Source organism: Pezoporus wallicus, unplaced genomic scaffold, assembly GCF_028554395.1.
Source record: "Pezoporus wallicus isolate ANWC-B61680 ecotype Strahan unplaced genomic scaffold, APGP_CSIRO_Pwel_v1 contig_11133, whole genome shotgun sequence".
NCBI classification, from domain to species: Eukaryota; Metazoa; Chordata; class Aves; order Psittaciformes; family Psittacidae; genus Pezoporus; species Pezoporus wallicus.
Window position 1 is genome coordinate 2,273,256 of NW_026636583.1, and position 15,670 is coordinate 2,288,925.

The 15,670-nt window shown below is 59.0% G+C and overlaps 1 protein-coding gene across 3 annotated transcripts; it reads left to right on the top strand.

Moving 5' to 3' along the window:
• The first annotated feature begins 5,390 nt into the window (after nucleotides 1-5,390).
• Nucleotides 5,391-15,670, top strand: SAMD10 (sterile alpha motif domain containing 10). 3 transcript variants are annotated; one of them, XM_057400962.1, is made up of 5 exons: nucleotides 5,391-5,521; nucleotides 10,134-10,318; nucleotides 12,528-12,696; nucleotides 13,685-13,825; nucleotides 14,978-15,670. In XM_057400962.1, the coding sequence occupies exons 1-5, from the start codon at nucleotides 5,491-5,493 to the stop codon at nucleotides 15,031-15,033; spliced, it is 582 nt and encodes a 193-aa protein (XP_057256945.1). In that variant the 5' UTR covers nucleotides 5,391-5,490; the 3' UTR covers nucleotides 15,034-15,670. The 3 variants fall into 3 exon arrangements, with proteins under 3 accessions (XP_057256945.1, XP_057256944.1, XP_057256943.1); XM_057400961.1 differs by lacking the exon at nucleotides 5,391-5,521 and adding an exon at nucleotides 7,745-8,089 and having other exon boundaries at nucleotides 14,935-15,670; XM_057400960.1 differs by lacking the exon at nucleotides 5,391-5,521 and adding an exon at nucleotides 7,750-8,089.

A 15,670-nucleotide genomic window follows, 5' to 3' on the forward strand; every position in this document is an offset into this window, starting at 1 on the left:
GGATGGGGACTTCCCGGGCTCGGTCCCTGCGGGCAGGCAGCAGGGATGCTGGGCACGGCGGCTCCGACACGCGCGTAATTGCTCACAAAGGCTTGAAAGTGAAAACCAAGCCCTTAGAGGGGAGCGTGAGGATGGGCTGGGCTCTGGATCCATCCCGAAGCCAAGCAAGGAGCCGTGGCCAGGGCTGCTGTGAGCCCCTCGCTCGCACAAAGCTCCCTCTGTGTCCCTAAGGGGAGCGGAGGCGGCTTCTCCCGGGACAACGGGAAAACAAACCCCAAGGATCTCCCGAGGCTGGAAATTCATGGGTTTCAATAGCACATAGAGCAACGGGAATGCACCCACGGGGCAGGAGCAATGTCAGGGCTCCTTCCCAAGCACCATTTCCTGGTGCCTGCCTGCAGACCTCATAGAATCACGGAATGGGTTGGGTTGAAGGGACCTTAAAGCTCCTCCAGCCCCTACCCCTGCCACGGGCAGGGACCCCTTCCACTGGAGCAGCTTGCTCCAAGCCCCTGTGTCCAACCTGGCCTTGAACACTGCCAGGGATGACACCCAAAGCGTTGCAAGCTCTGACCAGGGGCAGGGTAAGGAGTGAAGGTGAAGGCAAAGGTGAATGTAATGATGGTGAATGTGAAGGTAGGTGAAGGTGATGCTGAGGGTGAAGACAATGATGATGAAGGTGAAGGTAGATAAAGGTGATGATGAAAGTGAAGGTGATGCTGAAGCTGAAGGTGGATGTGAAGGTGATGATGAAGGTGAAGGTAGATAAAGGTGATGTTGAAAGTGAAGGTGATGCTGAAGGTGAATGTGATGGTGATGATGAAGGTGAAGGCCTGCTCAGCATCCCTCAGTGTCCCTAGGTGTTCCCCAGTTCTGCTATTCCCCATCACTTCTGCTCTCCCTGACTGTTCAGTACTCACATTCACATCTCCTTCCTAAAAACCAGTGTCACCTTTCCCATCCCATTCCCCAAACCTAGGCTGCTTAAACAAGGGGTGACCACTGCAACTGCCTCATCTTCTCTGTAGCACCAGGGTGACAACCCTTGGGGGGGACACCCACTAATCCATCCCTCCGCTCCCTACCAGGACCAGCTCTCCTGCATCCCTAGCGATGGAACCCAGGGCAGCCAAAGAACCTGCAGCATGGGATGCACAAGCAGCTTCCAGCCTGGCATTCCCTAATCCCTGATTTCGCAGCCTATAGGAGTAACCAGCCCAGAGATCCCGCTCCAGTGCGCGGTGGCAATCAGAGCACAGCAAATCGATTCAAGCCTGGCCGTACCTTGCCGTGTAAATAATAAATGGGATTCTGTCAGCAGCTCAATACGGCTGAAGAGCCCTGAAATCAGGCTTGGAGAAAACCAAGGACTTGAGGCTGCTGAGATGTGACGGGCCCCGGCGCGGTCATTAACTTGCTCGTGCTGGTTGGATGCTGGAAAGCTTTGCTCAGATGATGGGAGTCATTTGTGCCCATGAGGACCGCGGCAATGGGGTGGTTGAGGTGGGATCTTAAGCACAAGTGGCTGCCCCATCCCTGGCAGTGCTCAAGGCCAGGTTGGACGCAGGGGCTTGGAGCAAGCTGCTCCAGTGGAAGGGGTCCCTGCCCGTGGCAGGGGTTGGAGCTGGAGGAGCTTTAAGGTCTCTTCCAACCCAAACCAGGCTGGGACTCTGGTTCTATCCCTGGAGAGAACAAGATCCGACCTGCCGGAGCTTCAGGTACCTGATGGAGAGCAGATGGAGACGGATGATGTCGGACCCAAAAAATTGCTGCACTTACAAAAAAAACCCAAACTAATGGTAATTTCATAAAGTTTCAGAGACAGAAAGCCTGAGAGCAGCATCCAACCACCCTCCTCTGCCACCAGCCCTGGAGACTCATCCATGCCTCAACTGCCCAACGTGAGCTGCATCTCTATGATGCTCAGCACCTCTGCATGGGTCTGCTGGGATCCAGCAGGACCATCTCATAAACCACCCGGGAGCACAAAGCAGCTTCTTCAAACCTATATGACTATATCTATATGAAAGATCTCTATTAAATATTGCTTTTACCTCTTTTCCTCTTGCTGCGGATTGCTCCCGAGGCTGGGAAGCACAAATCCCGCTGCCTCCCTGCGCCCTTGGCATCGAGCGTGTCCTCTCCTTGCATTGAGTTGCAAATTCACAGTTTAATTTCAGGGAACACTATGGAAAATCCCCACCTCTGCGCGGGGAGCAAGGAGGTGATGGGGGACGCGCTCTTAAATAATTGCAGCCTGCCTGGAAATAACCGTGCCGGGCCAAAATCCAATTAGGAATACAGCGATAGAAACCTCCCCTGGAAGGAGCTGCCGTAGGCTCAAGCTCCGCTCTGCATCCCAGAAGGAGCAAAGCCTCCGATGTCCTCTGCCAGTGAATCCTCGTCCTTGGGATGGTGCAGACCCAGCCCAGGATGTCCCCCATGGGCAGGGATAACACCGCAGGGATACGAGCTGGAGCTTCAGTGCAAATGCAAGCATCCCCCATCCGGAATGATGAGGTTTGGGGCTTTATCATCAGTGTGAAAATGAACTATTTTCAGGGAGAGATTTCCCTAACACTGCCTATTCCCGTGCCCAGTGGAGCTGAGGAGCATCCACCACCCCACACCAGGCAGGAGGCTTCAGGCACAAGCCTGGTTCGGGTTCTGCCTCCTTCCAAGTGCTTTAACAAACTCTTTGCACAAAAATTCATGGGGAGCTGGGAAATTTCATTGGGAAAACCCCTCCAAGTGTGGTCCCCAACCTATGGGGCTCCCCAACACCCAGCTGCATCCCCATCCTCGTGGCGGGACTTCAGCGGCATCCCGATGGGATGAGGCATCCCAAGCCCCCCGATACCCACCTGCCCGGCCGTGGGTGGATGGAGCAGCTCCCCCCTCCACCTCGCTGGGTGCTCCCTTTTCCTGCTGACGAGTGGATTCCATTAACGTGCAGACGAGCAAAGCAAGGCACAAATTAGGCCCTTGTCTCCGTAGACAAACAACTTCCGTCTGCAGGCTGCGGAGCTGCTGCCTCTGCTCCCCGGCTGAGCGGGAGGAGAGCGGCTCTTTAATGACATCCTTTCTTCCCTGACAAAGCCCCGAACGTGCTGAATCATCCCCTCCTTGCACCCTCTCCACAGGCTCTGCAGGGGAGGGATGGGGCCCACGGTGGCTTTGGTGCTCTCCCTTCCCAAACCCATATAATAGGGAGGGGAAAACAGGAGTTCCAGGGCTTGCTGGGGCTGCTGTCCCCATCTCAATCCCTTCCTGCAGGGTTTGATGGAGCCGATGTCCCCATCTCAATCCCTTCCTCCAGGGCTTGATGGAGCCGATGTCCCCATCTCATCCCCTTCCTGCAGGGCTTGCTGGAGCCGCTGTCCCCATCTCATCCCCTTCCTGCAGGGCTTGCTGGAGCCGATGTCCCCATCTCATCCCCTTCCTGCAGGGTTTGATGGAGCCGATGTCCCCATCTCATCCCCTTCCTGCAGGGCTTGCTGGAGCCGATGTCCCCATCTCATCCCCTTCCTGCAGGGCTTGATGGAGCCAATGTCCCCATCTCAATCCCTTCCTGCAGGGCTTGCTGGAGCCGATGTCCCCATCTCAATCCCTTCCTGCAGGGTTTGATGGAGCCGATGTCCCCATCTCATCCCCTTCCTGCAGGGCTTGCTGGAGCCGATGTCCCCATCTCATCCCCTTCCTGCAGGGCTTGCTGGAGCCGATGTCCCCTTCTCATCCCCTTCCTGCAGGGTTTGATGGAGCCAATGTCCCCATCTCAATCCCTTCCTGCAGGGCTTGCTGGAGCCGATGTCCCCTTCTCATCCCCTTCCTGCAGGGCTTGATGGAGCCGATGTCCCAATCTCATCCCCTTCCCACCCCACCATATGGGGTATGGGAACAGGAGTATGGGGACAGGAGCCCCTTGGAGATGCTTTGAGCTTCCTGACCTGTGTTCTGGGTTTAGGACTTTTCCTTCCTGTTTAACCCCCAATTAAGAGACCCAAAGACAGACCAAAACCCAGGATGGAGTTGCACCATCAAGGTGCGAGGTTGGCACTAAACCTGTTTGCAAACAAATTCCTTCCCTCAGACACCTGAAACCTTTCCTGGAGAAGCTCAATTACTACTGGAAAAATCCAGGGAAGAAAAAGGCTGGAAACAGTGCAGCTTTTCTTTGGAATAACAGCTTGGTGCAATCCATACAGAGTTTTCAAGCGACATCAGCCTTTTCCTGCCAAGGCCCATCTTTTACCATATTCCTCTTGGAAGATTTCTGCTCCAGCTTGAAAGCTCCATGTGTAGACAGAGATTGAGGAACAACGGGGGCTTTCAGTGGTGGAAAATAGCTTCTTTCTTTATTTGATGCCTGCAATGAGCAGTATTGCCCTGACCGCTCGCTTGCCTGTGTTGCTCATGCAGGGATGAGCATCCTCCTTCACCCACCCTGCTGGCATTCAGTTGGGAGCTGCAAGACAGGGGGAGAAAGGGAATTTGCAGAGGGGGGAACAGCCAGGGGATGGTTTCTGCTCTGTGCCCACTGCAAACCTGAGCAAAAGCGTGGGGACAATGCCTACTGCACTCTGATGTCCCCAGGACATGTCCCTCTGGCTGAGATACAGGGGAATGATGCTGCAGTCACCGGGCTGGATCCAGGGAGATGATGCTGCATAGTCCCTGGGCAGAGATGTAGGGGCTGATGCCTCGCTCCCAGTCTGGATACAGTGGGATGATGCCCAGTGGTTCCCCAGATGGATCCATGGGGATGATGCCCGGTGGTACCCAGGATGGATCCATGGGGATGATGCCCAGTGGTCCCCGGGATGGATCCATGGGGATGATGCCCAGTGATACCTGGGATGGATCTATGGGGATGATGCCCAGTGGTCCCCAGGATGGATCCATGGGGATGATGGTCCCCCGGGATGGATCCATGGGGATGATGCCCGGTGGTACCCGGATGGATCCATGGGGATGATGCCCAGTGGTACCCGGGGTGGATCCATGGGGATGATGCCGAGTGGTCCCCAGGATGGATCCATGGGGATGATGCCCGGTGGTACCCGGGATGGATCCATGGGGATGATGCCGAGTGGTCCCCAGGATGGATCCATGGGGATGATGGTCCCCCGGGATGGATCCATGGGGATGATGCCGAGTGGTCCGCAGGATGGATCCATGGGGATGATGGTCCCCCGGGATGGATCCATGGGGATGATGCCGAGTGGTCCCCAGGATGGATCCATGGGGATGATGCCCGGTGTCCCCGGGCTGGATCCGCGGTGATGCCCGGTGCATCCAGGGCCGGCAGCACGGGGCGGGCTGGCTGCGCGGCGGGCGGAGCGCCCGGGGGTTGCGGAGCTCGGCACCGCCCCCGGCGCGGGTACCGGGGCGGGGCGGGGCGGGCCGGGAGCTCCCGGTGCCGGCGGCGGCGCTTGGGGGGGGGGGCGCGGGGCTCGGTCCCCGCCCGAGCGCGGCCCCGCTGCGCGGAGGATGAGCTGCGGCCGGCCCAAGGACATGGAAGGTACCGGGCACGGGAGGGGCGGGCTCAGGTGCGCGGCGGGCAGGACCCGGGGGGCTGCTCCTGCATCCCCCGATGCTTTCCCCTCCATCCTCGGGATCTGCTCCTCCACATCCCCCTTTGCTGCCCTCGACATCCGGAGGAGGGTCTGTTCCCATTCCCTACCCTCCGTATTGTGGGGTACCAGTGATATGGATCGGGAAATGTAGCTGGAGCAATGGGGTGCAGGTGAGAGGACAGAGCGGGGCAGGTCTTGGGATGCTGGAGTGTGGCAGGATCCCAGGGAGAGCGTGTTAAGGTGGAATGGGGCTTGCTGCAGGTAAAGGGGTCCATGCCTGTGGGCTCCTTGCCCTGCCCAGAGCCACCCTGGGGTCCTGCCCGCTGCCCTCATCCCCTGGGTGCCCAACCCTAGAGGCATCCCTGCCCATGGGTGCTCAGGGACCTCTTGGCAGTACCCACTGCGGGGCTCAGGAGCACAGACACCCCCAAAGACACGCACAGTGCCCCCAGAGGCTGCGCCCCAGGGACCCTCGGTGCAGGCAGCAGCACCCATGCACCCTCCCCTTGGTGTGCACCCAGGGCACGGTGCTGCATGGGGAGGATGGAAAAGGGCATCTGCCTTTTGTTCCCTTCCTCCTCCTTCCTTGGGAGGCACCAGCCTTGGTGAGCAGCCACCAGCCTGAGCTCCATCCCTGCGCTGGGCTCTGGTCTCACCTCCACAAGGGAAGTGCTGGGGCAGGACCTGAGCCAAGTGCCCCCGGAGAACCTGGAGAGGCTTGGGGGGTGTCAGTCACCTCTGAGCACGGTCTTGGGGGCAGCAGGTGTTAGGGAATGGCTCAGGGAAGGATCTGGTCCATAAGGGCATCCTATGGGTATGGCTTCAAGGATTAGATGCATTGGGGGGTCCCAGAGAGCATCAGAGAGCCCCTGGGGGCTCTGCCCTGCACTAGGGTGAAGCCTCATGGAAGGGACAAGGGGAGCAGGGCAATGGCAATGCCCCCAGGCTCATGTGGATGCTGCTAAAAGCGGGATGAATCCCTCACAAAGCTGTTCCATGAGCAGAGTGCATTCCCTGCCCTTGGACTCCCCAGAGAGCTCCAGTCTCATCCACCCTTCACCTGCCTGGGGTAACAGGAGAGGAACAACCAGCTTCCCCGGAATCCCGCTCCCGTGCCCCATTGGATGCTCAACGTCTCCTTCCCTCCCAGCCACCGGGAGCCCAGCAAACCCACAGAGGGATTTGTTCCTTATGGAGCTTGGTCCCAGCTTCTCCCAGGGTCTGGTGTTAATCCCGGGAAGCCCGGCTGCCCCCTGCGGGAAGGCAGGTTTATGGGATACCCGTGAGTGTGATGGTGTCAAAGACACAGGGACATCCCCAAAGCCATGCTGGGAAGCAGCGGCAGAGCAGGGAGCAGGCTCTGGGCTCCCCTTTCCATGCCCCTGCCTGGCTGCCACCGCTTCCCACCAGTGAGCAGGAATGTCAGCTCAAAGCCTGTTTGCTGGGAGGGATCAGCCCCTGCCCGCTTCGGGATTGACCCAGGGATGCTTTGGCTGGTTCGTGCTGCCACGTCCTGCCCTGGGGTCTCTCTCCATCCCCGACACGTTTCCATCCCTCACCCCAGCGGCGCCTGCTGCTGCTCCGAGCCTCTCCAGCGCTCACGTTCCATCAGCCATAAAAGTGTCTGGAGAGGGAAAAGGAGCGGCGGCGAGAAAATGAGCCAGGAGCAATTCCCGAGCCCGGGAGCAGCCTTCGGGGTGTTCATTGCATGGGGCTGAGGGACAAGGTGCAGGGACCATGGCCCAGCTCGCAGGGACCTGGAAAGACAAGGGCACAGTGGCTGTTTGGGGAGCAGAGCCGAGCGATCCCGTCCCTGCTCCAGCTCTGGCGCAGACAGCCTGAAGGCTCCTGCAGCCCCATGTCAAGGTTGACCACAGGGTTCCCGATGGGCACCCCCCTTCTGCCCAGACCCCAGATGCGGCCATAACCACGATGTCTTTGCTGGGTGCAGGAGCAGACCGTGCTGAGCCCCAAACCCCCTGCCTGGAAGGATGCTCATCACCGCGCTCCCTCCTGTCTTCTCCTCCTGCATCCCAAATGCTCCAACCCACCGGTGACCCCGGTGCTGCCACATTTGAGCTTGTCACTGCTGTGCTCAGCCCTGGGGTGCTTTGATGCCTGGCGGTCCAGCGGCCCCTGCAGCAGCCCCCCCAAGCTTCCCATCCATCCCGGTGCCAGCTGGCCCTGCTATAGGATTAGGTGGGAGCATGTGGGGAAAACACAGAGCATCCCTCCGGATCAAACGCCCACAGGGCAGCGGGGAGGGGGGGTTTAATTCATCCGGCACCGGGGCCAGGGAGAGCACAGAGCTGCTGTTTATGGGCTATAGGAGGGAGGTCGGGGGAGTCAGTCAGGTGAGGACGAGGTATGAGGGGAGGCAGGGATGGAGCCGCGCTTGTGACAGCCGGTGCCGAGCGCTCGCGAGCATCCTCCTCCCGCCGAGATGCAGCAGGGCCGACCCTCGCTCTGCTGCATCTCCTCCATCCGCAGCTCGCAGGGACCACCCGAGCCAGGTGAGGGGGGCTGCGGGGCCGGGGGGAGCCGGGGGGAGATGCTCCGTGTGCATCCCTGTCCGGGTATGGAGCAGCAGAGGGGATGGAGGATGGTTTGGTGCTTGTGGCGTTGCTGTGGATGCTCCTGTGCAGGGCATGGGAAGGAGAGGAGAGCACGGGTTGGAGACCATCCCTGTGTCCCTGTGTAGAGGCTGATGCAGGGTTCCTCTGTCCCCATCCTTCTCTTGCTCCCTCATGCACCCCTTTACTCTCATCCATGTCGAGTGCTGTCAGGCAATGGGGAAGTCAGGACCCAAGGGTTGGGATTGGAGGAGCAGGAGGCTCTAAAGGAGATGCCAAGGAGCTGCGGGAGGCTTTGGGCTTCAGGGCAGCAGCTGCCCATTCCCGATGGGAGCGATGCCACCGGTGCTCTGGGTCCTGCCTTTCTTCTCAGCTTGTTTTCCACTTCACTTTTCCTTCTTTCCCATCTATTCTCACTCTGGCTCCCTCTCCCCGAGCCGTGTTTGCCGGAGCACTGTAGATGCCCACGTTCTGCTGCTGATGGCAGGTGTTTACAGCCCGCTATGGATATAGGTGCTGGTGATGACCAGAGCCCCTTCCCTGCTGCTCCATGACTTGAGCCTTTCTGCAGCGAGCCCTAGGGAAGCTCCAGGACATCTGAAGGACAGGGCTCTGGCACCGGCCCCTCCGGACCTGCCGGGTCTGTATCTGATCCCAGTGTCCAGCTCAGGGGTATCCCAGCACAGCTGCAATGGGATGGGTGCTCAGGGTGCTGGGGGCAGGAGAGCTGAGGGCATCTCCAGCATGCTTGGTTTGGAGGCAGCACAACCCACTGCGGTCCAGGGTGTCTGAGGGTGTAGGCAGCCATTGGAGACATCCCCATCATGAGATAGGCACAGAGGCAGCCCCTGCTCGATGCTGGGCCTCTCCATGGATCTCCCTTCAGCATGTTTCCCATAAAATCCCTTCCCCAGGCATGGATCAGGTCCCCTGCCTCAGTTTCCCTACGGCAGCGCTTGTCACTGGCTGTGTTTAGGAAGCAGTGTGGTGTGATGTGGTCTGGAGAGCCCAGGACCTATGGACACATTGACAACTGTTTCCTGCTCCGGTTTGACTTCTTTTGGCCCCTTGATCTCTGTTGTATGAAGGGGTGCTCGAGAGCTCTCTGAAACCTCTTCCCTCAATGATGACAATGATCTGGAGCAGGTTTTCTATAGCCCTCCTTCTCCCCCAGGATGGGTTATCCCTGGAGGCAGATCTCCTTTGGGTGCTGCTCTGCTTTCAGGGGTGCTTTGTGACTTGCCTGTGGTGGGAGCAGGTGAGATGGGGGATGCTCTGGGCTTTGCTTTTGTGGATCAGCGCTGCTTATGGAAAGCCACCAAAGGAAAGCTTTGCTCCCTCACTGCATCCCAAACATCCCCTGCTTATCAGAACACAAGGAGTGAGGGATAAAAGCCATTTGTTGTGGGTAAAGGGTCTTTGTGGGTTGGCATTGACGGGCACCATGGTGCATGTCTGGCCATCAGTGGGATGCACAGATTCGTGCCTGTGGGCAGCAGTCATCCCCAAGCACCCATGGTCTGTGCTGAGGGGGACCAACCTGCATCCCCTTCTCCATCAGTTGGGGTTTATTTGCTCCCCATCCCTCAGTGGCAGCACTTCCATGTCAGCCTGGTCCATGGAAAGCCGCTCTTCCCCAGCGCCCCATCCCGTGTCTCTCACAGCAGAACAGGGGGGTACAGACATGCAGGAGACCATCACGGCGGGTCCCCACGTCTGCTCCGTGGGCGGGTGTCAAAGCAAGCATCTCTCCAAGGGCTTTGTGTGGGCAAACATCTTGTCGGCGTCTGCCGGTTCCCAGCTCCAGCTGGCGGGTCTGTGGGATGATGGGATTCCTTCCCGGCGCTGGCAAGGGAAGGTTTCGGCAGCGATGGGGATGGCTGAAGCTCAGCGGGTCCTATGGGGAAGAAGAGGTGGGTTTGGGCGCCCGAGGGCAGGGTGATGGGCACCGTCACCGCCTCTCACCCTCCTCATCCCTCCGCAGCCGCTGCCGCTCACTTCAGCTTCTGCCGCAGCCTCCTGGAGCACACGGTGTCGGCCGAGAACCTGAGCTACCGCCTGCAGCGGGCGGCGGGCAGCAGCCTCACCTGGCACGACGGCCGGAGCCAGCGGCCCGATGGCGGCCGCACCGTCAAGCTCCTGCGGCAGCCGGGCACCGAGGGCTCGCAGGTACCCCCGGGCCCCTCTGCATCCCCCTCGAGCCTGCTTTGGACCCCCAGACCTTGCCCCATGGCTGCCAAGGGGTTTGCTGCTGCTCGTGTCCCCAGCCCATCAATTCCCTGTGGGAGCATCTCCCCTTTCCCTGCAGGGTCAGGCCTGTAGATCCCGTATTGTTGGAAGCTCTCATGATTATTGGGGGTTTAATGATAGAAATATATATAAATATGATTTAATTATCACACTGCCAGGGATGGGGCAGCCACAGCTCCTCTGGGCACCCTGTGCCAGCGCCTCAGCACCTTCATTGTAAAGGACTTCTCCCTAATGTCTCATCTCAGTCTCTCCTCTGGCAGGTTAAAGCCATTCCCCTTGGCCTGTCCCTACATCCCTTGTCCAAAGCCCCTCTCCAGGTTTCCTGCAGCCCCTTCAGGCACTGGAGCTGCTCTAAGCTCTCCCCTTCAGGAGCCTTCTCTTCTCCAGGCTGACCCAGCCCAGCTCCAGAGCAGAGCTGCTCCAGCCCTAGCAGCATCTCTGCATCCATCATGGTTCTCTCCCTCATCTGCCTCTATATGCCTCCCAGAGGGATTTGGTGGGGAGAAAAAGGCTTTCAATGTTCCATAAGCAAGGAGAAACACCCAGGAGAAGGGAGGTGACTCGAGCTGCTCCCAGCGATGGCTCCCACCACGCAGCCACCTCCTGCCTCGGTCCCGGAGCATCCTCCGAGCCCTCCCGCTGCTCTCCTCGACACCAGCGCTCGATATTCACGGCTGAGAGTTTATCGGAGAGACAGCGCGGCTCAGCCGGCTGGAAACCGAGCCGGGATGCACTACACCCCCCTGCCCACCCGGGGAGCACCGGAGCTCGCTTCGGGACCCGCTGGAGGGGAGGAGGATGCTCCCCGAGGCGGCAGCGCAAGGCTTAGGGATGCTGTCCGCGGGGATGCTTAGAGACGGGTCCCCAGAGCGGGGCTGTGTCTGATGGGTGAAGCACCTGCAGACGTGAGCAAGGGGAAGTGCAGGTTGTTCGTCCCCTTTTCCCCGCGCCTCGGGGGGTTAGATGGGTAATAGCTGCGGGAAGCCCATGGGATGCTCATGGGAAACTGGCTGTTGCTTGCCCCAGCCCCTCCGCTCCCCATCATCGCTCCTTAGCGAATCCAGATCCAATCACCTCCTCCGCCTCTCGGCGCGCTCAGCCGAGTGTGAAGGAGCCGGCAGCTCCCGGGATGCGCTCGGAAGGGATGGAATTGCCGGGGGTTCCCCCAGAGGTGAGGGTTTGCTTGGGAAAACAAACCGTGCGCGGTGTCTATCACGTCTCCCATCCGCTCTGGGGATGGAATCCGTGGCTGTGATTCACAACCTCCCCGCTTTGCCTTCATCCCTCTCACTCTGATGATCCCAGGCGAGTTCTCCTTGAGGAAAAATCCCTTTCCAAGCCCACATCCTCCTCTGGGCACAGGCAGCAGCCCCTGCCGTGCTGGCCAGGCTCCATGGGGTGCCCAGTGCCCTGCATGGGACCGGGGAGGGGGACATCCCAGACCCCGCTGCCTCCTCTCTGGCATCTTTCAGGGATGTCATTAGTTTCAATAACCGCGGGATGTCTGGAGTCCCTGTTACACTAATTATCACTGCTCCTCCATTAGACACACTTCATTAGCCATGATCACACATGGAGGTGGCTGTTGCCATACTGTGGTTCAAGCACTACCACCCTTTCCCATGCTGGTGTGTCCCCGAGGCTCGAGTCGCTGTTGTCTGGATGAGGGAATGGGGCTATGGAGCAGCTCAAAGGGACACGGGCTGCTCCAGTGGGCAGCTCAGAGGTGGCTTTAAGTGCCCATGGAGCTGCAGGACCTCACAGCTCAGGGTTGAAGGAGGCTGAGATGGAGAGGAAGGGATCATCCCTAGTGCTCCAGGGCACCAGCTGGCTGCTTCCATGGGGGGTTCCGATGGGATGGCTTCGCACTGGTACCCACTGCCCCCCAAGGACCTCACCGGTTTCATCCCTCCTGAGAGCTGCCAGCAAGAGCCCTTCTCTGCCCAGTAAGGGGGAGACCCTGGGGAGCCCAGAATGGCTCCTGTGGGGGTCTATATAAGGCAGGACCCCCACTTTGCCCTCCCATCCCCAGTGCCCCACCTCCCGCACCAGTTCTGATGCTGCTGTTTCCTGGGGATCTCCCAGGACTGAATCCCACTGATCCTCTCCCCTCCTGCTCCCACAGGGCCGTGCCTGTGACCACTATGGCATCTACCACACCAGCCCCACGCTGGGCAGCCTGGCCAAGCCGGTGGTGCTGTGGACCCAGCAGGATGTGTGCAAATGGCTGAAGAAGCACTGCCCGCACAACTATCTCATCTACGTGGAGGCCTTCTCCCACCACGCCATCACGGGTACAGTTCAAACCCCAATTAACAACCAGTACTAATCACCGTTAGCACGTGGGGAATAGCTGTTGGCAGGTTTGTGGTGCAGAAAGAGGATGTAACCCCAGTTGTGTCCCTTATCCCTACGGAGATGCAGCCAGGGGAGAGCTACCCTATGGCATCAGGGATGGGGACACCCATATTTCAATTGCTCAAGGGAGATCCTGGTTTATAAGATGGGGAAGAATCTTCTCTTATATTTAAGAATAAGAATACCTTTATAGTTCTTTATATACTGAAGGTTTCTGTGGAAGAGGAAAGATCCCAGCCCTGCTGAAATCCAAGCTGCAAATGGCTTTGCCCAGGTCTGAAGCCAAGTTTACCTCTAGGACCTGCTCCCTCCCCTTTCCCTCCCCTTGAGTACAGTGTCTTTGTCTTCTATACACGAGCATCATCCTGGTACAACATGTATGTGAGCGGGCAGAGCTCTGCCAGGGCCAGGAGAAAGCAGCAGGGAAGCGAGCACCGGAGCTGCCCCGGAGGGATGCAGGGCCCTAATGCAAGAGCTCAGGCAGCCCTCGCATGGGGAACAAAGGCAGCATTAGCAAATGTAGGCTGAGAACCAAGGACAAAAACCCTGATAGCCCCCGGACCAGAGGAGAGTGGCCGGGGACGTGGTGGCAACGCTAATGCATTGCGATGGGTACCCCCACTCCCTCGGGACACCCGCTTGGAAAAGCATCTCCTGATGCGGGAGGTGGAGCGGAGAAGTGGAAAGCTCCTGCCTGCGGGGATGGGGGATGTGGCTGCTGGAGCAAGGGCTTGTCCTGGGGCTGGGCACCTTGAGCTCTCCAAACCCAGGCCCACTTGCAGGGCGTCTCCATCCCGGGTGCTGAAGGAGCGTTTCGGGATCGCTTCCCTTTCCCTGCTCCTTACTCCCCCATGAAGATGGGTTCCCATTGCCACCAGTGGCGCGGTGTCCCGGCTGCGTGGTGCTGAGCGGTGCCTTTGGCAGGTCGGGCGCTGCTGCGGCTGAATGGGGAGAAGCTGCAGCGCATGGGCATCGCTCCCGAGGCGCAGCGCCAGGAGGTCCTGCAGCAGGTCCTGCAGCTCCAAGTGCGCGAGGAGGTCCGGAACCTGCAGCTGCTCAGCCAAGGTAGGGACAACGGGAGGACGAGGGGCTGCAAAGCCCAATGCCGGGCTGGTTGTGCCCATCCTGCTGCCACTGGGACAAGCGGAGAGGCAGAGGTACCAACCTGCGTGGCACCGGTGCAGATGCAGCACATGGTGTTGGTTTGGGGTGCGTGGGGTGGGGTGAACTTGGATGAGTTGTGGTGCACAGGTTGTGGTGTACGGGGATGGGCTATGGTGAACAGGGATGGGCTATGGTGCATGGGACAGGCTGTGATGCACAGGTTGTGGTGCACAGGGATGGGCTATGGTGAACAGGGATGGGCTATGGTGCATGGGGACAGGTTGTGGTGCACAGGGATGCACAGGGACAGGCTGTGGTCTATAGGATGCAGTGCACAGAGATGGGTATAGTGCATGGGGATAGGCTGTGGTGCACAGGGAGGAGTTGTGGTATATAGGATGCAGTGCACAGAGATGGGTGTAGTGCATGGGGATAGGCTGTGGTACACAGGGAGGAGTTGTGGTCTATAGGATGCAGTGCACAGAGATGGGTATAGTGCATGGGGATAGGCTGTGGTGCACAGGGAGGAGTTGTGGTATATAGGATGCAGTGCACAGAGATGGGTGTAGTGCATGGGGACAGGCTGTGGTGCAGCAAGATGAGCTGTGGTGCACAGGTTGTGGTGCACAGGGATGGGCTCTGGTGCATGGGGACAAGCTGTGGTGCACAGGGAGGAGCTGTGGTGTATAGGATGGGGTGCACAGAGATGGGTATAGTGCATGGGGACAGGCTGTGGTGCACAGGGCTGAACTGTGGAGCACGGAGCAGGTTGTGACAGCAGAGGTCATGGTGCACCAGTTGCGGTGCACAGTGATGGGCTGCAGTGCATGGGGGCGGTCTATGGTGCTCTGGGATGAGCTGTGATGCACCAGTTGTGGTGCCCAGGGACAGGGTACAGTGCACAGGTTATAGTGCACAGGAATGGGCTGTGATGCATAACCCAAACCCCACCAGTGATGCTTTGCATCAAGTACCAAGGGTTGGGACCCTCCGTGGCCAGCAGTGAAGGGATGCGCTGGACCGTGCCACCCCGCAGGCTGCTTATCCCTTCCTCTCCCACCTTGTTCCAGCTTCTTTTGGGAATGTCTCCTAGCTGCTCCGTCCTTTTGGCAGATTGCACCAACACTGTGACCCTGGGATGGGCTGTGCAGCGCCGGCACCAGACCTGAGCCATGTGCCTGGAATACCAAGAGGCAGCTTCCGACCCGCTCCGGGCCTTCTCCTCCTTCTTCCGTCTCTTTCTGCCGTACAAACACATCTGGGTGCAGCGATGGATGGTTTCCTCCAGCAGGATCTTGGCTGGAGCAGAAGCAGCCAACCTGCCATTGGGATGAACTCGTGCCCACCTGAGGCTGATGGATCACATGGAAAGAGATGGGAATAAGGAGATGAGGACAGGCAGGGCTCAGCATCATGGGCAACCCGAGTGTGGATGCTCCCGGAGTGGCTCAGAGCCATACACAGGACTGTGAAGCATTATGCACATATCCCAGCACCCGGTGGCTCGTGTCCATACCTTGGAGCTTATATAGGGAGCTTCAGTTGTCTCTTCTGGGCTGCCTTCCAGTGTCCTAGGAGGTAACCTATCAGCAGCAGATGAGGTGACAGGAGCAGCCACCAGCACCCAGCTCCTCTTAGGGAGATGGAAAGGGACTCGAGTCATCGGAGCTGGAAAATGCAGGAGCAAAGGCAGGATGGATCCCAGGAGCTCATCCTTCATCTGGCCTCATGTGCGGGCAGACTGGGGGGGATAATGCAGGGATTGGGTGCTGTGGGGTGAGGTTGGGGACTCCAGGGTGCCAGGTC